General features: G+C 44.6%; 1 protein-coding gene across 1 annotated transcript in view; it reads right to left on the reverse strand.

Annotated features, from left to right (window-relative positions):
* Positions 1 to 1,598: 1,598 nt before the first annotated feature.
* The window catches only part of LOC132832701 (uncharacterized), a 44,898-nt gene continuing 21,564 nt past the window's right edge, over positions 1,599 to 24,932 (reverse strand). Inside the window, exons 2-3 of the mRNA XM_060850798.1 lie at positions 12,885 to 13,207; positions 1,599 to 2,656 (exon numbers count right to left, since the gene is read on the reverse strand). Coding sequence (XP_060706781.1) covers positions 2,591 to 2,656; positions 12,885 to 13,207 — 389 coding nt within the window. The 3' untranslated portion in view covers positions 1,599 to 2,590. The remainder of the gene's footprint in view (positions 2,657 to 12,884; positions 13,208 to 24,932) is intronic.

Consider the following 24,932-nt stretch of genomic DNA (forward strand, 5'->3'; position numbering starts at 1 on the left):
CTGTTACTATGACATAGAGGTAATCTTAAGATAATTTTGATGAGTGCCTCCAAAAGATATATTTTCATGCTTTGTGAGGAGGTATACATTGGATGTTTGAGGTATATATGCTTTAATATCATTTATTTCTAAGCTTGGAGTTTTAAATTTTGAACTAATGGCATATGGAATTTTCAAAGTATCTGAAAGGGTTTACGGAATAACAGTGATTGTTTCTGTAAGCTTGGTGCATTCTTTGAATTCAGTTTGAAAGATATAGCCTCTTTTGTTTAAATTGACAAAGTTTACAAATGAACCAAGTGCACATCGTGGCACAACTTCTTCAGTTTGGGGAAAGTCTGTTGAGTTCTTAGCTGAAGCTGAAGCTGCTCCAATGAAAGGGAGGAGATAGTTACAATTTAAAATCACAGAGTCAGACAGCACAAAAACAGACACTTGGTCCATGCCAACCAGATATCCTAAACTGATCTAATCTCATCAGCATTTAGCCACATCTAAACCCTTTCTATTTCTGTATCCATCCAGATTCTTTTAAATGTTGTGAACGTACCTGCCCAACTCCTTCCTCTAGCAACTTGTTCCATACATGCACCACTCTCTGCGTATGAAGATTGCCCCTCAGGTCCCTCTTAATTTTTTTCCCCTCTCACCTTAAATCTCTGCCCTCCAGTTTTGGCCTCCCCTACCCTAGGAAAAAGATCTTGGGCATTCACCCTATCCATGCTTCTCATGATTTTATAAACTTCTACAAGGTTAATTTGTAAAGAAAATATTTTGAGTAAGGAATGTAATAGTAATTCCAGTGCGGCCCATGTTTGAGTATAACCCTGAAGGGCTTGTTTGAAGCTGAGAAAGTTTAAACTCAACTGTATGATGGCTCCAGGAAGTGGCTATCTACTTCTGTGTTAAAGATATTTAATAAACCCAGCTCCACTGAAGAAGGCTGTGGAAGAAGGCTCAAAAACACAAACAAAGAGTAGCAATTTCACTAAAACCTAAATAATTCTTAGAGTGTGACAGGGTATATTTGGACAGGAGGTGTCTCCTGACTGATGACTCTAGAACCAGAGGACAAAGTCACATAATAAGGGGCAGGAAATTTAACTGGGAAACGAGGAAGAATTTTTTCACACAGCGGGTGGTGCATTTTGGAATTCGCTATCCCAGAGAATTGTGGAAGCTCAGCCATAAATCAGATTCAAGCTGGAAATCAATAGTTTTCTGGCACTAATGGCATCATGTGGATCGTGGTGAAAATGGCATAAGGCAGTGTCAAAAACATAATCAGTTAGATTAGCTCAGTGGTCTCAATGGGCTGAACAATCTTACTTCCTAACATCCATAATGCTCATGATTACAGAGTTCTGTAATTATACACACTCTCTCTCCCCCTCCAATTAATTTTAGTATATTTCTAATCTTCCTTCAAGAGTGGACTAGATCACATTTTTCCATATTATATCCCATATGTGAAACATTTGTCCATTCAATTAACCTATCTATGCCCCTTAGCAAGTCTGACAGCACATACAGAGAGGAAAAACAGTCAACACTAAGTTCAGTGACCCTTCATCAGAACTGATAGCAGCTGGGGAAAGAAGACAGAGAAGGGTGCATAGATAAAAATGGGTTAGCTATTCTGGGACCAGATGCTCCAAGGAGCAGTTCCATTTACACTTCTTATTAGCAGCCTTCCCAGCATTTGTCTCCCAGTTCATTTATCAGCAACTCTGTGCTTGCCTATCCTTTTTTACTCTCCCTTGGTTCCAACTCTGTATGCTCGGTTCATTCCTTCACCTTTACTCTGCCCCTATCGTCAGCATAAATAGAAGAACTCAGGTTTCTAACAGAATCTGCAGTTCTTTGACTTATGCCCAAAGCCCTTTACAAACTGCTGATGTCCTTCTCACCATTTCCTCTGCTACCTAACTTGGTGTCAGGTGCAAATGTTAGGAGTCATACTTCCATCCCTTCACCATAACATTGATTGAGCTTGTCTATAGATAAGGCTCCAGCACTGATCCCTGCAGCAATTCACTTGTGACAGCTTGACAACAGAAAAATTGTTGATTGATCCTTATTATCAGTTTCTTAGCAGTTAAGTTATTCCCTATCTATTCCAGTAGGTTCTGCTGGATGCCTGAGGTTGTTTCAGCAGTCAGTTTTGAAGTATTATGTTAATAAATGCCTTATGGAAATCCAGATACATCACATCTACATGTTTCCCATTATCTAGCTGTTTGTTGCTTCCTGAAAGCACTGTAGGACATGTTATGCTGTAATCGAGGCTATTTTGGAGAAGCTACTCATATCACATAGACTTAAAATCACTGCAAAGTACAAGATACCTACACTCTTACACGTTAAAGAGAAAACTTGACACACTCACGCTCGATTCTCAGCTGGTAAGAGCTGCTGGTTTTGCCATGTTCACTGTATACAATACAGGTGTAAGTGCCAGAATCTGATTCTTCTGCCATGTCAATGATCAAAGTCCTGTTATTATTGACTAATCTGTATCGCACATCATGAATGGCTTTTCCAAATGCAAGCCACTCGATAGTCAGGACTTTCACTGGCACTGAACAGGTCAAAGCAATAATAGTGTTCCCCAGGCTGGAATTGCTCGATATCTGAGGCTTGTTTGGATCAGAACCTGGAAAAAGATGAAACAGGATTTAATATTCAGGAAAGAGTATGTGGTCCTTCCACAGTCACAGCCTGGGTCAGAAGTTAAATCTTGGAGAATAATGTGGTGTATGGACACAATTGCAATAAGAATGTCCCCAACCAAATCTGCTCACAGGACACAAACCAGCAGTCTCACTCTCAGGAATCTTGCAGATGGTCACTTTGAAAATGGACACAATAAAAGATGTGGCAAATGCTCATTGATGGAGCTGAGATTGGGACCTTGAAATTTCTTCAGCTAATGTTTGCAAATTGGAAATTAACGTCTGGATATTGGACACAGGAAGATTTTGGTGAGATACATAGAACATAGAACAATACAGCACAGAACAGGCCCTTCGGCCCACGATGTTGTGCCAAACATTTGTCCTAGCTTAAGCACCTATCCATGCACCAATTGCCACTTAAAGGTCACCAATGGGCGGCACGGTGGCACAGTGGTTAGCACTGCTGCCTCACAGCGCCTGAGACCCGGGTTCAATTCCCAACTCAGGCGACAGACTGTGTGGAGTTTGCACGTTCTCCCCGTGTCTGCGTGGGTTTCCTCCGGGTGCTCCGGTTTCCTCCCCCAGTCACAAAGATGTGCGGGTCAGGTGAATTGGCCATGCTAACTTGCCCGTAGTGTTAGGTAAGGGGTAAATGTAGGGGTATGGGTGGGTTGCGCTTCAGCGGGTCGGTGTGGACTTGTTGGGTCGAAGGGCCTGTTTCCACACTGTAAGTAATCTAATCTAATCTAATCAATGATTCTGACTCTGCCACTCCCACAGGCAGCGCATTCCATGCCCCCACCACTCTCTGGGTAAAGAACCTACCCCTGACATCCTCCCTATACCTTCCACCCTTCACCTTAAATTTATGTCCCCTTGTAACATTCTGTTGTACCCGGGGAAAAAGTCTCTGACAGTCCACTCTATTTATTCCCCTGATCATCTTATAAACCTCTATCAAGTCACCCCTCATCCTTCGCCGTTCCAATGAGAAAAGGCCTAGCACTCTCAACCTATCCTCATACGACTTATTCTCAATTCCAGGCAACATCCTGGTAAGTCTCCTCTGCACCCTCTCCAAAGCTTCCACATCTTTCCTAAAATGAGGCAACCAGAACTGCACACAGTACTCCAAATGTGGCCTTACCAAGGTCCTGTACAGCTGCAACATCACCTCACGACTCTTGAATTCAATCCCTCTGCTAATGAACGCTAATACACCATAGGCCTTCTTACAAGCTCTATCCACCTGAGTGGCAACTTTCAAAGAGCTATGAACATAGACCCCAAGATCCCTCTGCTCCTCCACCTTACTAAGAACCCTACCGTTAACCCTGTATTTCGCATTCTTATTTGTCCTTCCAAAATGGACAACCTCACACTTGACAGGGTTGAACTCCATCTGCCAGTCCTCAGCCCCGCTCTGCATCGTACCTAAGTCCCTTTGCAGCCGGCAACAACCCTCTTCACTATCCACAACGCCACCTATCTTCATATCGTCTGCAAATTTACTGATCTACCCTTCGATTCCCTCTTCCAAGTCATTAATAAAAATTACAAACAGCAGAGGACCCAGAACTGATCCCTGCGGAACTCCACTTGTAACTGGGCTCCAGGCTGAATATTTACCATCTACCACCACTCTGACTTTGACTGGTTAGCCAGTTCTCTAACCAACTGGCCAAACTTCCCACTATCCCATGCCTTCTGACCTTCCGCATAAGCCTACCATGGGGAACCTAATCAAATGCCTTTCTAAAATCCACATACACTGCATCCACTGCTCTACCCTCATCCACATGCTTGGTCACCTCCTCAAAGAATTCAATAAGACTTGTAAGGCAAGACCTACCACTCACAAATCCGTGCTGGCTGACACTAATCAAGCAGTGTCTTTCCAGATACTCATAAATCCTATCCCTCAGCACCCTTTCCATTACTTTGCTTACCATTGAAGTAAGACTAACTGGCCTATAATTCCCGGGGTTATCCCTATTCCCTTTTTTGAACAGGGGCACAACATTCGCCACTCTCCAGTCCCCTGGCACCACCCCCATTGACAATGAAGATGAAAAGATCATTGCCAATGGTTCTGCAATTTCCTCTCTTGCTTCCCACATAATCCTAGGATATATCCCATCAGGCCTGGGGGATTGACTATCCTCAAGTTTTTCAAAATGCCCAACACATCTTCCTTCCTAACAAGTATCTCCTCTAGCTTACCAGTCTGTTTCATGCTCTCCTCTTCAACAATACGGTCCCTCTCCTTTTAAATACTAAAGAAAAGTACTCATTCAAGACCTCTCCTATCTCTTCCAACTCAATGCACAGTCTCCCACTGCTGTCCTTGATCGGACCTACCCTCGTTCTCATCATTCTCATGTTTGTCACATAGGCATAAAAAGCCTTGGGGTTATCCTTGATCCTACCCACCAAAGATTTTTCATGCCCTCTCTTAGCTCTCCTAATCCCTTTCTTCAGCTCCCTCCTGGCTATCCTGTATCCCTCCAACGCTCCATCTGAACCTTGTTTCCTCAACCTTATGTAAACCTCCTTCTTCCTCCTTACAAGACATTCAACCTCCCTCGTCAACCAAGATTCCCTCACACGACCATCTCTTTCCTGCCTGACAGGTACTTACATATCAAGGACACACCGTATCTGTTCCTTGAAAAAGTTCCACATTTCAACAACATCCTTTCCTCTCAGCCTATGCTCCCAATGTATGCTCCTCAGATCCTGTCTTGCAGCATCGTATTTACCCTTCCCCAATTGTAAAACCTACCCTGTTGCAGGCACCTATCTCTCTCCATAACCAAGGTGAAAGTCACAGAATTGTGGTCACCATCACCATCACCAAAATGCTCACCCACTAACAAGCCCATCACTTGTCCCGGTTCGTTACCAAGTACCAAATCCAATATGGCCTCCCCTCTGGTCGGACAATCTACATACTGAGTTAGAAAAGCTTCCTGGACACACTGCACAAACACCACCCCGTCCAATCTACTTGATCTAAAGAGCTTCTAATCAATATTTGGGAAGTTGAAATCGCCCATTTCTACTACCCTATGGCTTCTGCACCTTTCCAAAATCTGTTTCCCAATCTGTTTCTCCACATCTCTGCTGCTATTGGGGGACCTATAGTAAACACCCAACAAGGTGACTGCTCCTTTCCTATTTCTGACTTCAGCCCATACTACCTCCAAAGGCAGATCCCCCTCGAACTGCCTTTCTGCAGCCGTTATACCATTTCTAATTAGCAACGCCACCCCCCTCCTTTTTTACCACCCTCCCTAATCTTACTGAAATATCTGTAACCAGGAACCTCCAACAACCATTCCTGTCCCTCTTCTATCCACGTTTCCATGATGGCCACAACATCTTAGTCCCAAGTACCGATCCACGCCTTAAGTTCACCCACCTTATTTCTGATGCTCCTTGCGTTGAAGTATACACACTTCAGCCCATCTCTGTGTCCGCAAGTATTCCCTGTCAGTGCTACCTTCTCCACAGCCTCCCTACATTCTTGGACATCCTGAAAAAATACCCAACCTTGTGGATATGTGCATGTCCCCATTCAGTATACTGGCCTCAATTGACACAGCCGGGAATACTGTGTGCCCTGAAATGACTGAGAGCTGTTTGGAGCCTGGGTTTGAACCTAGATGTGTGATTCATGCTGAAATTGTGTACATGGCTGGGAATGTTACATTCGTCGTCCATACGTGAACAGTAATTCTATAAGGAAACATTCAAGTGAGGACTCAGAGAAAAAGCAATGGACTTGAAGGGTGTTTCTCTCCACACAGATGCTACCAACCTGGTGAATATTTTGGGTTTTTATTTCAGCTTTCTGTTGTCTATTATGCTTTGTGAGTTCTATCAAATGGTTTTGAGGAGAAGGCAGGAGGTGCATCAGAAAATATGAGCAGGAGCTGCAAATGTGGAAGATTCGCCAGTGGTTTAAAACAGAGCTAATTGGTTCTCAATTCTGAATATCAATGACACAATAATACAGTAGCATCCCATTCCTACACTAAGGGAGCTACTGTTCTGGTTCAGGATGAGAGAGAACAAATTCAAAGTTGGCCTCTAGGAGAGAGTATTTGCATCAGATGTGGTCTCGCATTCTGTCCTGGAGTTGATCTTGGTTCAATAAAAGGCCATTAAGGCCTGTAGAAATCAATTTCAACTGAATAGTCTCAGGAGAAAGTGAGGGCAGCACATGCTGGAGATCAGAGTCAAGAGTGCACTGCTGGAAAAGCACCGCAGATCAGGCAGCATGTGAGGAGCAGGAGCGGTAGATGTGATCTAGATGGACTTCAGGAAGACGATTGACAAGGTTCCCCATGGGAGATTCATTAGCAAGGTTAGATCTCATGGAATACAGGGAGAGCTAGCAATTTGGATACAGAACTGGCTCAAAGGTAGAAGACAGAGGGTGGTGGTGGAGAGCGGTTTTTCAGACTGGAGGCCTGTGACCAGTGGAGTGCCACAAGAATCTACTTTTTGTCATTTACATAAATGATTTGGATGCGAGCATAAGAGGTACAGTTAGTAAGTTTGCAGATGACACCAAAATTGAAGGTGAAGTGGACAGCGAAGAGGGTTACCTCAGATTACAACAGGGTCTGGACCAGATGGGCCAATGGGCTGAGAAGTGGCAGATGGAGTTTAATTCAGATAAATGCGAGGTGCTACATTTTGGGAAAACAAATCTTAGCAGGACTTATACACTTAATGGTAGGGTCCTAGGGAGTGTTGCTGAACAAAGAGACCTTGGGGTGCAGGTTCATTGCTCCTTGGATGTGGAGTTGCATGTTGATAGGATAGTGAAGAAGGCATTTGGTATGCTTTCCTTTATTGATCAGAATATTGAATACAAGAGTTGGGAGATCATGTTGCGGCTGTACAGGACATGGGTTAGGCCACTTTTGGAATATTGCGTGTAATTCTGGTCTCCTTCCTATCAGAAAGATGTTGTGAAACTTGGAAGGGTTCAGAAAAGATTTGCAAGGATGTTGCCAGGGTTGGAGGATTTGAACTATAGGGAGAGGTTGGGGCTGTTTCCCCTGGAGCATCAGAGGCTAAGGGTGACCTTATAGAGGTTTACAAAATTATGAGGGTCGTGGATAGGGTAAATAGGCAAAGTCTTTTCCTTGGGGTGGGGGAGTCCAGAACTAGAGGGCATAGGTTTAGGGTAAGAGGGCCAAGATATAAAAGAGACCTAAGGGGCAACCTTTCCACACAGAGGGCGATATGGGTATGGAATGAGCTGCCAGAGGAAGTGGTGGAGGCTGGTACAATTGCAACATTTATGAGGCATTTGGATGGGTATATGAATAGGAGGGGTTTGGAGGGATATGGGCTGGGTGCTGACAGGTGGGACGAGATTGGGTTGGGATATCTGGTCGGCATGGACGGGTTGGACCGAAGGGTCTGTTTCCATGCTGTACATCCCTAAGACTCTATGCCTCTAACTGACGTTTCGGGCGTGTGCCCTTCATCAGGAATGAGGCTTGTGGGCAAGGGGCTGAGAGATACATGGGTGGGGTTGGGGGAAGGTAGTTCAGAGTTTGATAGGTAGATGAAGGTGGGGTAATGGTGATAGGTCGGGGAGGAGGGTGCAGCGGATAGGTGGGAAGGAAGATGGACAGGGAGGACAGGTCATGAGGACTATGGATCTGGGATAAGATGAGGGAGGGGAAATGAAGAAACTGGTGAAGTCCACATGAATCCTGTATAGTTGGAGGGTCCCAAGGTGGAAGATAAGGCATTCTTCTTCCAGGTGTCAGGTGGTTTGGGTTTGGCGATGGAGGTGGCCCAACATCTGCATGTTCTTGGCAGAGTGGGAGGGCGAGTTAAAGTGTTCAGCCACAGGGCAGCGAGGCTGTTTCGTGCAAGTGTACCGGAGATATTCTCCTGGACTACACCTCCTCCCACCTTACCTTCTGTAAAAACGCTATCCCTTATTCCCAATTCCTCCCCCTCCACCACATCTGCTCCCAGGAGGACCAGTTCCACCAAAGATCATGCCAGATGGCCTCCTTTTTCAAAGACCGCAATTTTCCCTCTCACATGATTGATGATGCCCTCCAGTACCTCCCATCCACTTCCCGCACCCCTGCCCTCAAACCCTGTCTCTCCAACTGCAACAAGGACAGAACCCCCCTGGTCCTCACCTTCCATCCCATCAACCTCTGGATGCATCATATCATTCTCCGTCATTTCCGCCACCTAAAAACATACCCTAACCATCAGAGATATATTTCCCTCCCCACTCCTATCTGCATTCTGTAAAGACCATTCCCTCTGTGACTCTCTTGTCAGGTCCACTGTCCCCACCAACCCACCATCCCATCCTGGCATCTTCCCCTGTCACCGCAAGAATTGTAAAACCTGTGCTCACACCTCCCCGCTCACCTCCATCCAAGGCCCCAAAGGAGCCTTCCACATCCACTATATATTTACCTGCACTTCTACACATCATTTACTGTATCCATTGCTCCCGATGTGGTCTCCTCATGTGGAGAGACAGGACACCTACTTGCAGAACGTTTCAGAGAACATCTCTAGCTCACACACACAAAGCAACCGCAATGCCCTGTGAACGCTTTAACTCATCCTCCCTCTCCGTCAAGGACATGCAGGTGCTGGGCCTCCACCAGCACCAAACACGAACTACCCAATGCCTGTAGGAAGAACGCTTCCTCCTCTGCAATGGGCCCCTCCAACCACATAGGATTAATGTGGATTTTACCAGTTTCCTCATTTCCCCCCCATCCACCTTATCCCAGATCCAACATTCTAACTTGGCAGTGCCCTCATTACTTGTCCTATCTGTCCATCTACCTTCCCACCTATCTGCTCCACCCTCCTCTCCAACCTATCACCATGATCCCCACCCTCATCTACCAATTGCACTTTCAGCTACCTTTCCCCCAACCCCACCACTTCTCCCATTTATCTTTCAACTCCCTTGGCTCACAAGCCTCATTCCTGATGAAGAGCTCATGCCTGAAACATCGATTCTCCTGCTCCTCGGCTGCTGGCTTATCTGAATACCCTCAGCCCAATCTCTATACTAGCACCCACAACTGAGCAGCAGTAAAGTGGAGAAAAGCTGAAGTTATTCCTGAAGAAGGGCTTATGCCTGAAATGTTGATTCTCCTGCTCCTTGGATACTGCCTGATCTACTGTGCTTTTCCAGCAACACATTTTCAGCTCTGATCTCCAGCATCTGCAGTCCTCACTTTCTCCTCGAGGATTTTAAAAGCTGAAGTTGACCATGTAAAGAAATGGAACACAACCAATACCTCGCTTCATCCCTGAGTGAAGAACTTTGACCCAGTATTTCCTTCAGTGAGAAGTGAGAGAATGGAAGAGTAAAGCAGAAGGTAAAGGTAGCAATGGAGACAGGGAAAAGGAAATATGATGAAGAGGCAAAATAAAGATGGAGAAATGAGAATGAAAGTCTGGAAGGATGCAAGAAAATAGTAAGTGGACAATGAAAGAGGTCAGAGAGAAAGACAGGAGAAAGTAAGAGAGAGAAGGAGAGGCAAGAGGGATTTGTAGAGGGGACACGAACAACTCCAAATTTCCTCAATGAAAGAATGGAAACCCCCCAGGATTGCTACAAGTAATGACCATCATGTGATTGTGGTGGGAAGTGATGCTCTCTGTGGTGAACAGCCAACCAATACTCATGGTGCACAACAATTTGTACGCATTTAACATCTTTAACATAACAAAATATTCCAAGGCATTTCACAGAGGCATAAAACACAACATCAGAAAATACCACATCAGGAGATGTTTGAATGGATGAGCCAAAGCTTGTTCAAAATGGAAAGTTATAAGGTGTTTCTTGAAAGAGGAAAGTTTGGGAGAGGTGGAGAAGAGTAGGGAGAGAATTTCAGAGTTTAAGGCCCAAGCAGCTGAAAGTACAGCCACCAATGATGCAATAATAAAAATGAGGGATTCTCAAAACATTGCAGAGGGATGCAGGGATGAAGGAGCTTGTGGAGATAGGAAAGGTCAAAGCCATTCAGGAATTTCAAAACAAGAAAAAGAATTTTAAAAATCAAGGAACCAACGATGTTGGATGGTTGTAGGGGCATGGGCAGCAGAGTTTTAGACAACTTCATTTCCAGATGGTGAATTGGCAAAGTTGGTCAGGAGTGTATGGGAATAGCCAAACATAGAGCTCACAAAACACAGATGAGGGTTTCAGCAGCAGATGAGCTGAAGCAGGAGGACAGTCAGTTGATGTTACTCAGGTGGTAGTAGATGGTTTTATTGAGGGTGTGGATGTGTAGTTAAAACTCATTCTGACAGCAGGTATTCACTGTAGAGAAAGACTGACGTCTGATACCTTATATCTTAGTCTTTTGAGAAAGGGCTGCTGAGATTATTGATGTAATGTTTACCAACGAGAGGGATAGAATGAGAGGTGCGGATGTAGAGTTTATAACGAGGCTGAAGAATTTGGCCTCAGTCTTCCTAATATGTAATTCAAGGAAATTTCTGCTCATCCAATACTGGATTTGGGATCAGAAACCTGAGCTGCAACTGTACAAAATGCTAGTGCGGCCACATTTGGAATATTGTGTGCAGTTCTGGTCGCCCCATTACAGGAAGGATGTGGAAGTATTGGAAAAGGTGCAGAAGAGATTTGCCAGGATGTTGCCTGGTGTGGAGGGAAGGTCTTATGAGGAAAGGCTGAGAGACTTGGGTCTGTTCTCATTGGAAAGGAGGCTAAGAGAGGATTTGATAGAGATATACAAGATGATCAGTGAAAGTCTTTTTCCTAGGATGATGACATGTGCTTGTATGAGGGGGCAAAGCATAGTGTGATTAAAGGCAGTCAGCATGGCTTTGTGAGGGACAGGTCATGCCTCACAAATCTTACTGAGTTCTTTGAGGAAGTGACAAGACAGGTCGATGAAGATCGAGCAATGGATGTGTGTACATGGACTTCAGCAAGGCATTTGATAAGGTTCCCCATGTTAGGCTCATTCATAAAATCAGGAAGTATGGGATACCGAGAGATTTGGCTATCTGGATTCAGAAATCGTTGCCTGACAGAAGGCAGAGAGTGGTTGCAGATGGAAAGTATTTTGCCTGGAGGTCAGTGTTAAGTGAGGTCCCGCAGGGCTCTGTTCTTGGGCCTCTGCTCTTTTTATAGTTTTAATAAATTACTTGGATGAGGAGGCTGAGGGGTTGGTTAGTAAACTTGCAGCTGATACAAAGGTTGGAGATACCATCGTTAGTATTGAGGGTTACTGCAAGCTACAACACGACATAGATAGGATGTAGAGCTGGGCTGAGAAACGGCAGATGGAGTTCAACCTGGATAAATGCGAAGTGATGCATTTTGGAAGGTCGAACTCGAATGCTGAATATATGATTAAAGACAGGATTCTTGTCAGTGTGGAGGAACAGAGGGATCTGGGTGTGCAAGTACATAGATCCCTCAAAGTTGCCACCCAAATGGATAGGGTTGTTAAGAAAGCCTATGGTGTTTTGGCTTTCATTAACGGGGGATCGAGTTTAAGAGCCGTGATGTTTTGCTACAGCTCTACAAGTCCCTGGTGAGACCACACTTGGAATATCGTGTCCAGTTCTGGTCGCCCCACTATAGGAAAGATACAGAGGCTTTGGAGAGGGTGCAAAGAAGGTTTACCAGGATGCTGCCTGGACTGGAGGGCTTGCCTTATGAAGAAAGGTTGAATAAGCTCAAACTTTTTTCTCTGGAGAGAAGGAGGAAGAGAGGAGACCTGATTGAGGTGTACAAGATAATGACTGGAATAGATAGAGTCAATAGCCAGTGATGAGACTTTTCCTCCGGGCAGGATTGACTGGTACGAGGAGTTATAGATATAAGATATTAGGAGAAAGGTATAGAGGAGACATCAGAGGTAGGTTCTTTATGCAGAGAGTTGTGAATGCATGGAATGCGTTGCCAGTGGTGGTGGTGGAAGCAGAGTCATAGGGGACATTTAAGCGATTGCTGGACATGCACATGGAGAGCAGTGAGTTGAGGGGTGTGTAGGTAAGTTATTATATTTTACACTAGGATTAAACCTCGGCACAACATCGTGGGCCAAAGGGCCTGTTCTGTGCTGTACTTTTCTATGTTCCAACAGGAGAGGTAAAAGAAACAAATCTTACTTAATTCAACAAACATAATCAAATAGGTACTTCACTTTGTTGATGGATCACTTTGAGCTCCACTTGTTTTAAGATATCGTTTGAAGCCACGTTGTGTAATTTGTAGGTCCCAGAGTCTGTCTTCTTTACATTCTGTAGTACAAAGGAAAGAGTACTTGCATCTGTGACAGTTCGGTCTTTATATTCAGGTGTGACATGATCTTTGGATACATCGGGCAGTCCAGAAAATTCAACAACGTTTAATGTCTGCAAGAGTCGAGAGAAGGTCCAAATCGTCAAAGTATATTTCTCAGGATTTCCCGGTCCAGGGATTTTAACATCACTTCCTTCTTCCGCAACTATTTCAACTGTAACTGAAATAGAGAGAAATTATATTATATACAATCAGCAAAACACAACAGCAGATAAAATGAACGTGCTCAGAGCCAGTGCAAAACACCAGCCAGACTGGACTGGTCTGAGGAGGCGCTGTTGGGACATCATTATGAAACCAGATACGTACTTGCACTGACAGAATGAGGTATGGATTGACAACACATTCCCGTTGCTGACAGTAGATCCCAGAATCAGACATAAGATGGATCAAAGAAGTCTGTTTGAATAATACTGGAGCAATTGATCATGGAGCAAATTAGGCAGTGAGGGAGCAAAGTCCATTCTGTTGAAATACTTAATCCTTTTCAGATGACATTTGTTCAATATAAAAAAAATGAAATCTTTGTGTGACCTTCAAACATACAAATTAGGAGGGGAATATACATTTGACCCTTCAAGCCTGCTTCACTATTCATTACGATCGTGGTTAATCTGTTTGTGTTCTGAATTCTGCATTCCTCTCAACCGTGATTGATTGCCTGTCTAACAGAATGTAAGCTGTTTACCTCCACCTTAAAAAGTTTCAATGAGACAGGCTCCACTCCTTTCTCTGAGTCAAAGAGTTCCAAACTGACACAACCCAGAGATAAAAACAACCTTTCTCAGAGGATGGCATGGGGTGGCATGATGGGTCAGTGGTTAGCACTGCAGCCTCACAGTGCCAGAGACATGGGCTCGATTCCAGCTTCGGGTGACTATTTGTGTGGATTTTGCACGTTCTCCCCATGTCTGTGTGGGTTTCTTCTGGATGCTTCAGTTTCCTCCCACAGTCCAAAGATGTGCAGGTCAGCTGGATTGGCCACGATAAATTGCCCAGAGTGTCAGGTGCATTAGTCAGAGGGGAAATGGGTCTGGCTGGGTTACTCTTTGAAGGGTTGGTGTGGACTTGTTGGGCCTAAGGGCCTGTTTTCACACTGTAGGGAATCTAATCTAGGACCAGCAGAAGAGGCTGTGTCAACAGACATTTCCAGGTAAAAACAATGACTGCCGATGCTGGAAACCAGATTCTGGATCAGTGGTGCTGGAAGAGCACAGCAGTTCAGGCAGCATCCAACAAGCAGCGAAATCGACGTTTCGGGCAAAAGCCCTTCATCAGGAATAAAGGCAGTGAGCTGGAAGCATGGAGAGATTAGCTAGAGGAGGGTGGGGTGGGGAGAGAGTAGCATAGCGTACAATGAGTGAGTGGGGGAGGAGATGAAGGTGATAGGTCAGGGAAGAGAGGGTGGAGTGGATAGGTGGAAAAGAAGATAGGCAGGTTGGACAAGTCCGGACAAGTCATGGGGACAGTGCTGAGCTGGAAGTTTGAAACTAGGATGAGGTGGGGGAAGGGGAAATGAGGAAACTGTTGAAGTCCACATTGATGCCCTGGGGTTGAAATGTTCCGAGGAGGAAGATGGTGGTGTCTGGTGGTGAGGGAGCGGCGGTGAAGGAGGCCCAGGACCTCCATGTCCTCGGCAGAGTGGGAGGGGGTGTTGAAATGTTGGGCCACAGGGCGGTGTGGTTGATTGGTGCGGGTATCTCGGAGATATTCCCGAAAGCGCTCTGCTAGGAGGCGCCCAATCTCCCCAATGTAGAGGAGACTGCATCGGTTACAACGGATACAATAAATGATATTAGTGGATGTGCAGGTAAAACTTTGATGGATGTGGAAGGCTCCTTTAGGGCCTTGGATAGAGGTGAGGGAGGAGTTGTGGGCACAGGTTTTACAGTTCCTGTGATGGCAGGGGAAAGTGCCAGGATGGGAGGGTGGGTCGTAGGGGGGTGTGGACCTGACCAGGTAGTCACGGAGGGAACTGTCTTTGCGGAAAGCGGAAAGGGGTGGGGAGGGAAATATATCCCTGGTGGTAGGGTCTTTTTGTAGGTGGTGGAAATGTCGGCGGATGATTTGGTTTATGCGAAGGTTGGTAGGGTGGAAGGTGAGCACCAGGGGCATTCTGTCCTTGTTACGGTTGGAGGGGTGTGGTCTGAGGGCGGAGGTGCAGGATGTGGACGAGATGCATTGGAGGGCATCTTTAACCATGTGGGAAGGGAAATTGTGGTCTCTAAAGAAGGAGGCCATCTGGTGCGTTCTATGGTGGAACTGGTCCTCCTGGGAGCAGATACGGCGGAGGCGGAGGAATTGGGAATATGGGATGGCATTTTTGCAGGAGATAGGGTGGGAAGAGGTGTAATCCAGGTAGCTGTGGGAGTTGGTGGGTTTGTAAAAAATGTCAGTGTCAAGTCAGTCATTATTAATGGAGATGGAGAGGTCCGGGAAGGGGAGGGAGGTGTCAGAGATGGTCCAGGTAAATTTAAGGTCAGGGTGGAATGTGTTGGTGAAGTTGATGAATTGCTCAACCTCCTCGCGGGAGCACGAGGTGGCGCCAATGCAGTCATCAATGTAGCGGAGGAAGAGGTGGGAAGTGGTGCCGGTGTAATTATGGAAGATCAACTGTTCTACGTAGCCAACAAAGAGACAGGCATAGCTGGGGCCCACACGTGTGCCCATGGCTACCCCTTTGGTCTGGAGGAAGTGGGAGGATTCAAAGGAGAAATTGTTAAGGGTGAGGACCAGTTCGGCCAGACAAATGAGAGTGTCGGTGGAAGGGTACTGTTGGGGATGTCTGGAGAGGAAGAAACGGAGGGCTTGGAGGCCCGGGTCATGGCGGATGGAGGTGTAGAGGGATTGGATATCCATGGTGAAGATGAGGCGTTGGGGGCCGGGGAAACGGAAGTCTTGGAGGAGGTGGAGGGCGTGGATGGTGTCTCGAATATATGTGGGGAGTTCCTGGACTAGGGGGGATAGGACCGTGTCGAGGTAGGTAGAGATGAGTTCAGTGGGGCAGGAGCATGCTGAGACAATGGGTCGGCCAGGGTGGTCAGGCTTGTGGATCTTGGGAAGAAAGTAGAACCGGGCAGTGCGGGGTTCCTGGACACTTCCAACCTGGTCCAATGTCACTGCCCAGGCCAGTGCCACCTCCACAGTGGAATAGTCAGCAGTGCCATAAAAAAGTCAATAGCCTTCTCCACTCCATCTGGTTAGGTGTCACACTCCTCTGACTGTTATCTCACACTCTAAGTCTGGCAATGCACTCACTTCCCACTCATGCTTAACCACTCCCACAACTGCATTGAAAACCTTCCCTCATGCTCTCACCCACCCTAATTGCTCTACCATTAAGCATGCATGCCCTCTGTACTGCCTCCTTACATCCTCAGGACATCTCATCGCCTTTCCGCCACATGCACCAGCATTATTAAATACCACCACTGTCACCTAATTCAGCACTCCCCATTTCTGAGGATAAATGTACCTAGGCCAGAGAGGAAACATTAGCAAAGTTGCTTCCGACATTCATCCAGTCTAGATACTGACATTTCATAGAGTCATACAGTACAGAAACAAAGGTCCTGTAGGTCAACAAACACCAACCTACACTAATCCCAATTGCTTGCATTAGGTCCTTAGCCATTTTATGTGCTTGTCCAGATACTTTAAATGCTGTGGAAGCATCTTCCTCTCTCACCCTCTCAGGCAGGATGTTCCATATTTCTACTACCATCTGGATAAAGGAGGCTTTTCCTCAGATTCCCTCCAAACCACTTGCACCTCACCCTAAATGTCTGCCATGGGGAAAAGATTCTCACAATCTACTTTGTCTATGTCTATCATAATTTTGTATACCTCAGTCAGCTACCCCCTCAGGCCTCCCCTGGTCCAAGAAAAACAAACTCAGTCTATCTAGTCTCTCTTCATAACTGAGACTTTTTATCTCAGTTAAAATCCTGGTAAATCTCTTCTGCACCCTCCCCAATGTCATCATTTCCTTCTGATAGTGTGGCACAAGTAAACATTGCTCATGCCCAGCTTTGCAAAGGATAACCTCCCCTCTACTAGCTTTGCATATCAATTCTTTGAGGCATTGGGCATTTATCTAAGTGCGAAAAATATTGTACTTAAAATCCCCATAAAGACTCGTCAGGCATTAAAATTAGTACATGTGCTGCCCATTCAACAAATTGGACTGATATAATGATTCCTTCATTTTCCAGCCTTCTGATTTCTGCCTCTACTTGTTCCCCATAAGGCAAATGGCATTTGGCCCTTGCAGAATTGTGAAATGGTCAACATGCAAGTTGGCCTTGGCACCAGCAAGATGAGAGGGGTAACTTCTTCACACTGACGGCAGTGCATACATGGCTGCCAGAGAAAGTAATTGAGGCAGGTACAATAGCAACATTTAAAAAAAACATTTGGCACGGTGGCACAGAGGTTAGTATTGCTGCCAGAGACCCGGGTTCAATTCCCGGCTCAGGCAACTGTCTGTGTGGAGTTTGCACATTCTCCCCGTGTCTGCGTGGGTTTCCTCCCACAGTCCAAAAATGTTCAGGTTAGGTGAATTGACCATGCTAAACTGCCCGTAGTGTTCAGTGAAGGGGTAAATGTAGGGGAATGGATCTGGGTGGGTTGTTCTTCGGAGGGTTGGTGTGGACTTGTTAGGTCAAAGGGTCTGTTTCCACACTGTAAGTAATCTAATCTAATTTGGATAGGTACATGGATGGGAAGGATTAGATTAGATTAGATTACTTACAGTGTGGAAACAGGCCCTTCAGCCCAACAAGTCCATACCGACCCTCTGAAGAGCAACCCATCCAGACCCATTCCCCTACATTTACTCTTTCACCTAACACTATGGACAATTTAGCATGGCCAATTCACCTAACCTGCACATTTTTGGACTATGGGAAGAAACCCACGCAGACACGGGGAGAATGTGCAAACTCCACACAGACAGTTGCCTGAGGTGGGAATTGAATCCGGGTCTCTGGCGCTGTGAGGCAGCAGTGCTAACCACTGTGCCACATGGATCAAAAGCAGGCAACTGGAATTAGCTGAGCGGGCACCAAGGTCAACATGGACCCGTTTGAACCAAAGGGCCTGTTTCCATGCTGTATTAATCTATGACTCTGATAGTCCTGAAAGACTGCTGGGTATTTAATTAGGACTTGACTCGGAAAGTCATTTTCTGATTGAAAAATGTTGATCCAATCTAGGTTAATCTCTCACAACTAATTTCGCCCCATCAAGCTTGGGGCCAAGCTTTTTAGCAGAGTCACTGGTTTTTGAACCAGCCGCTTTTCATAAAAAAACGGAATTGAGTTGTACCCTTAAACTGTAAAGATTCCCTAGTATAGATTCTCAGCCTAGCTGAGGTCTTGCATAAAATTAGGGATAGAGTCCATAATGCATTTTATTAAAAACTGGTTCTGTGATCATTAATATGATCACATTAGTATTGACTTCTGTTAGAAACAAATGTTTATCTTGATTGGTTCTGAATTTGCTGTTGCTAAGCAATTTAGATATTCCAAACCAGATGTAGGTGGACATTCCAAGGTTTAAACTATCCTGGATACCAGCCTATGAGTTATCTTATTCAATTTAATTCTAGTACGACTTTTTTGCTGTCTTGAATTCCCATAACGGTAACAACTACAATGGCTTGCCAGCCAGGATCCTGGCTTTGTTTTGGGGTTTTACTATGGGATGACCAAAAGTCCCTCTGACCCTGATTGAGGCGATGTAATTGCTTGCACTCAAGTGGTGTTCCCCAAACTGCTAGACTGGTGACGGTGTCAACTTCCATTGGAATACCCTGCAACTGATATGCCCCACATGCCACATTTTCAATGATAAAGCCAGTTGCAGCATCTGTTTGAAATACAGCTAGCAGGTGTTTTTGTATAGTTACATGATTAACCCACACATACCAGACAGTGTCTAAGCATTTCATTCAGGGTTAAACCAAAGTCACAGGCTTCTACCAGTCATCTTAACCTAGTCAAAACTCCTGATACAGACTTCCCTGGCTTTTGAATTGACTAGTAAAAGCACTTGCATCTCAGAAACAGAGGATGCTTGGATTCATAATATTCCTTAATTCTGTCAGTCAATTCTTGAAAGGTTTTCCTATCTGGTGTCTCAGGAAAGGTTAGGCTTCTAATGACAGAAAAGGTTGCAGGTCTACAGGCTGTCAGGAGAATTACTTATTGTTTCTCACTTGCCACAACGTCGTTTGCCCAGAAAATAACACATTCGTTCCGCATACTGGGTCCAGGTCTTGACAGCAGGATTGAACCAGTCCTTGACTATAGTATTTGCTTCATTCAGTGTCAGGTACCAGAGGGTCAGTCTCTTTGACATTCATCCTTTTTAATATGTCAGCCTCAGCTCCCTGACTGAGCCAAATTAACAACCCCAATCAGCGAACTCATATTCTATGAGGTTCAGCTGGCTAACCTCATTACAATCACTACAAACTACTCAGCCACTTTTGGATCCAGCTGCCAGATTAGCCTGGATCCCATGTGGTTTTATATTCTTTATTAGTCTCCCATATGGGACTTCATCAAAGTCTTTGCTGAAATCCATACAAATTACTTCAACTGCACTATCCTCATCCACACATCTGAGGATTTTCTCGAAAAATTTTATCAAATTTGTTAGGCATGACCTCCCTCTGACAAAGCCATGCTGACTATCTCTGATCTCTTGCCTCTCTATATGGAGATTAATATTCCCCTTCATAATTTTTCCAATAGTTTCCCAACTACTGATGCAAGACTCACTGGTCTGTCATTTCTTGGTTTATCTCTACCACCCTTCTTGAAAAGTGGAGTCACATTACCTGTTATCCAATCCTTTGGCACCTTTGCTATAGTCAGGAAAAAAACCAATTTGGGCAGAGTCCTGTAATTTCTTCCTTTACATCTCAGAGTAGCTCGAAATACAACTTACCTGGACCTTGGGAATTTGTCTACTTTTAAGCCTGTCAAAACTCTCAATACCTCCTCACTCCCTATCCCTATATCAATCTGCTCAAGAACATCATAGTCCCTCTTCCTGAATTCTGTAACTAATCTTCCTTCTCCAAAATGAAGACAGTTGTGAAGTTTTCAGTTAATACGCTACCAATGTCCTCTGGCTCCATGTGCAGGTTGTCCCCTTCATCCTTAATGGGGTCTACTCTTTGTCCGGCCATCCTCTTCCCCTTAAAATAGTTATAAAGTATTTTGGGATTCTTCCTAATTTTAACTATCAGTGTTTTTTCTTCATGTTCCCTCTTTGTTTACCTAATTGCTGTCTCAACTCTCCTCTCACCCATCCACACTGCGCCCTTTCCCATCCCCACCCCCACCTCTCACTGCACTTTCTATACTCCACTATGGCCTTTATTGTTTTACTCACTTTCTACCTGCTAAAAGCCTCTTTTTGAGTCCTGAATATTTGTAGACATTCAGGGTTATTTGGGCTTGTTGCTTCTACATATCACCCGAGAGGGAACATGCTGGCCCTGTACTTTTCCCCATTTCCTTTTTAAAACCCCTCACTGTCCTGCTGTAGATTTTCCTACAAATTGCTGCAGACCAATCACACTTATAAAGGTCCTACATTCCCCAAAAATGGTCCTGGTGTTTCAGGAATCTAAAATCTTCCTTCTTCAGCCATACATTTATCTGCCCTACTCCTATGCCATTTTCCAAGAATCATTTCATGGTCATCATTAGAATTTCAATCTAGATATTATATTCAATCGAAATTCCACCATCTATCTCTTGATTACTAGTTTACTTACAATACCACTAACATGGCTATCATCTTACACATCATTGTCGATTGTCATAAAAACCATCTGCTTCACTATCGTTCTTTAGGGGAGGAAATCTGCCATCCTTCCTTTCTGCCTACATGTGACTCCAGACCCAGCAATGTGGATGGGCTCTGTTGTCCTCTGAAATGGCCCAACAAACTACTCAATTCTAGGATAATCAAGGATAGCTGCCCTTGTCAGCAACACTCACATTTCATGGAAGAAGATAGTAACAAAATAATATCGCTCGATATTAGATCAATAGTTTGCTGAACACCTAGGTCAGATTCACTGGACTATCCCTCACCCTGTTTGACCAATGGGACAACATTTGCAAATCTCCAATCCTCTGGTACATTACCTGTATCAAGTTAGGATTGGAAAATGATTCTCAAAGGAAGCCAGATTAAATTGATCCAGTTCTAGTCATTTTTCTAGTCCCTCCAGTATTTTTCTTCTAATTTATTATTTCACATTGCTCCTCTTGAACGAAAATCTCTGCATCAACCTTCTCATTTGCATAAGGAGAAGAAGTATTCATTTCAAAGCTTGCTTACATCTTCTGTCATCACACATAAGTTATCATGGATATCTTTGATAGGCCCTCATCTCCTCAGATGCAAGGAATTTTGGTGCTATCCCCTAAGTACTGATTTTTTTTCAGTATGATGCGTAGTCAGATGGGAGATGGAATCAGACATGATTTATGCCATTGGGTTTGGGTAGATAGTTAATGAGGTCAGTTTGGTAAGAGATAATGAGCAAACTCAGTAGGTCTCATGGATAAAATTCCACAGAAAAACTCAATGCAACTTGCACTTGGCCAAAAAGTGTAAGATCCAGCACTTTGGTTTGCCTCAATCTTACTGGCCTCTATGTTATCGTATGTCTTTGCTTTCGCAATTTCCTATTTCACTTCATGCCTGGATAGTCTTCCTCCTGAATGTCCCTCATTGATTTGTCACTGGCTTTCCTTCAAGCACTTCGAGTCATCGAGGTCACAGCACAGAAAAAGACTCTTTGGCCTATCACTTGCGTGCTGCTTCAGCATCTGTTCAATATCTCTCCAATTGCATGTACTATTACTTAATAACTGATCCCTCCATCAAGACTGACTGTTTATTCATATCTACCCTATCCAAGCCTCTCATAATTTTATACATCTCAATTATGTTCCTTCTCAATCGCCTCTGCTCTAAGGAAAACAACACCAGTCTATATGATCTCTCTTCATAACTGAATCTCTCCTGCCCTTGGTGAATCTCCTCTGCACACTTTGCAGTGCAATCATATCCCTCCTATAATGCAGAAGACAGAGCTGCACACAATACTCGACTTAGTGCATAATGAATATCTTATATAGTTCTAGCTTAATCTCCCTGCTCTTAAACTCTATGCTAAACTAGTGAAAGCAACAGTTCCATTTACCTTCTTAATCACTTTATCCATCTGAATTGCTACCTGAAGGGAAAGGGGTAGACACACAAAGGTCGCTCTGATCATTAGTGCTCCCCTTTATTCCTTACTTATCCTGCCCAAATATATAACCTCACGTTTATTCAAATTTAATTATATTTGCCACTGACTAGCCCATCTGACCAGCTTGCTTATATCCTTTTATATTCTAAGGTTATCCTCCTTAGTATTTACCAATCCATCAAAATCCATTTGTATCGTTTGTGAACTTACCACAAGACCACATGACTATAAGACATAGGAGTGGAAGTAAGGCCATTCAGCCCATCGAGTCCACTCCGCCATTCAATCTTGGCTGATGGGCATTTCAACTCCACTTACCAGCGTTCTCCCCGTAGGCCTTAATTCCTCGAGGCAACAAGAATCTATCAATCTCTGATCAGTCCTCATACGTTCAGATGGAAATCATTTATATAAACCACAAACAGCAATGGCCCTAACACTGACCCTGCGGGACACCACTGCTCACCAACTTCTGGACAGAAGAACTCTCCTCAACTATCACCCTCTGCTTTCCTGGCACTCAGCCAACTGTGGTTTCAATTTGCTAAATTTCCTTGGATCCCATGGCCTCTTACTTTCACTACTAGTCTCCATACGGGATCTCATCAAAAGTCTTGCTGAAGCTCATAGGCATTGCCCTCATTTACACAACTGGTCACCTCTTAGAAAAAATCAATTTAAATTGGTTAGACATGACTTTTGTTTGACACAACCATGCTGAGTGTTATTCATTAATCCCTACCTGGAGTATGAACAGCTAGGAGGTAAATTAAAAATCAATAAATTATAAAGAACTGAAAAGGTTCTCTGGAATACTACCTGAGCCACCAGCTAATTGGCACAAGGTCAATAAGATTAAGCAGGTAAATGCGTGGCTCAGAGATTGGTGTGGGAGAAATAGGTTCGAATTCATGGGACATTGGCACCAGTACTGGGGAAGAAGGAACTGGTTCCGATGGGATGGTCATCACCTGAACCATGCTGGGACCTGAGTCATAGAACATAGAACATAGAACATTACAGCGCAGTACAGGCCCTTCGGCCCTCGATGTTGCGCCGCCCTGTCATACTAATCTGAAGCCGATCCTACCTACACTATTCCATGTACATCCATATGCCTGTCCAATGCCGACTTGAATGCACTTAAACTTGGCGAATCTACTACCGTTGCAGGCAAAGCATTCCATACCTTACTACTCTCTGAATAAAGAAACTACCTCTGACATCTGTCTTATATCTATCTCCCCTCACTTTAAAGTTGTGTCCCCTCGTGTTTGCTGTCCCCATACTTGGAAAAAGGCTCTCCCTGTCCACCCTATCTAACCCTCTGATTATCTTGTATGTCTCTATTAAGTCAGCTCTCAACCTTATTCTCTCTAACGAGAACAGCCTCAAGGCCCTCAGCCTTTCCTCGTAAGACCTTCCCTCCATACCAGGCAATATCCTAGTAAACCTCCACTGGACCCTTTCCAAAGCTTCCACATCCTTCTTATAATGCGGTGACCAGAACTGTACACAATACTCCAAATGTGGCCGAGCAGCTTTGTACAGCTGCAGCTTAACCTCCTGGTTCCGGAACTCAATCCCTCTATTAATAAAGGTCAAGACACTGTATGCCTTCTTAACAACCCTGTCAATCTGGGTGGCAACTTTCAGGGATCTGCGTACATGGACACCGAGATCTCTCTGTTCATCTGCACTCCCAAGAATCTTACCATTAGCCCAGTACTTTGCATTCCAATTTACTCCGGCCAAAGTGTATCACCTCACACTTGTCCGCATTAAACTCCATTTGCCACCTCTCAGCCCAGCTCTGCATCCTATCTATGTAACTCTGCAACCTACTACATCCTTCGTCACTATCCACAACTCCACCGACCTTAGTGTCGTCTGCAAATTTACTAATCCATCCTTCTAAACCCTCATCCAGGTCATTTATAAAAATGACGAACAGCAGTGGACCCAACACCAACCCTGCGGTACACCGCTAGTAACTGGACACCAAGATGAACATGTTCCATCAACTACAACCCTCTGTTTTCTTTCAGCAAGCCAATTACTGATCCAAACTGCTATGTCTCCCACAATCCCATTCCTCCACATTTTGTACAATAGCCTACTGTGGGGAACCTTACCGAACACCCTGCTGAAATCCATATACACCACATCAACCAGTTTACTCTCTACGTGTTTGGTCACTTTGTCAAAAAAGTCAATAAGATTCGTTAGGCACGACCTACCCTTCACAAAACCGTGCTGACTGTCCCTGATCAGATTATTCTTTTCTAAATGGTTATAAATCCTAAACCTCATAACCTTTTCCAACACTTTACCAACAACTGAAGTGAGGCTCACTGGTCTCTACTACCCTTTTTGAACAAGGGAACCACATTTGGTATCCTCCAGTCCTCAGGCACTATTCCTGTAGACAATGATGATTTGAAGATCAATGCCAAAAGCTCAGCAATCTCTTCCCAGAGGATCCTAGGATAGATCCCATCTGGCCCAGGGGACTTGCCTATTTTCACACTCTGCAATATTTCTAATATCTCTTCCTTGTAAACCTCAATCTCTTCTAGTTTAGATGCAAGTA

The sequence above is a fragment of the Hemiscyllium ocellatum genome, chromosome 35, assembly GCF_020745735.1.
Source record: "Hemiscyllium ocellatum isolate sHemOce1 chromosome 35, sHemOce1.pat.X.cur, whole genome shotgun sequence".
In the NCBI taxonomy this organism is placed as follows: domain Eukaryota; kingdom Metazoa; phylum Chordata; class Chondrichthyes; order Orectolobiformes; family Hemiscylliidae; genus Hemiscyllium; species Hemiscyllium ocellatum.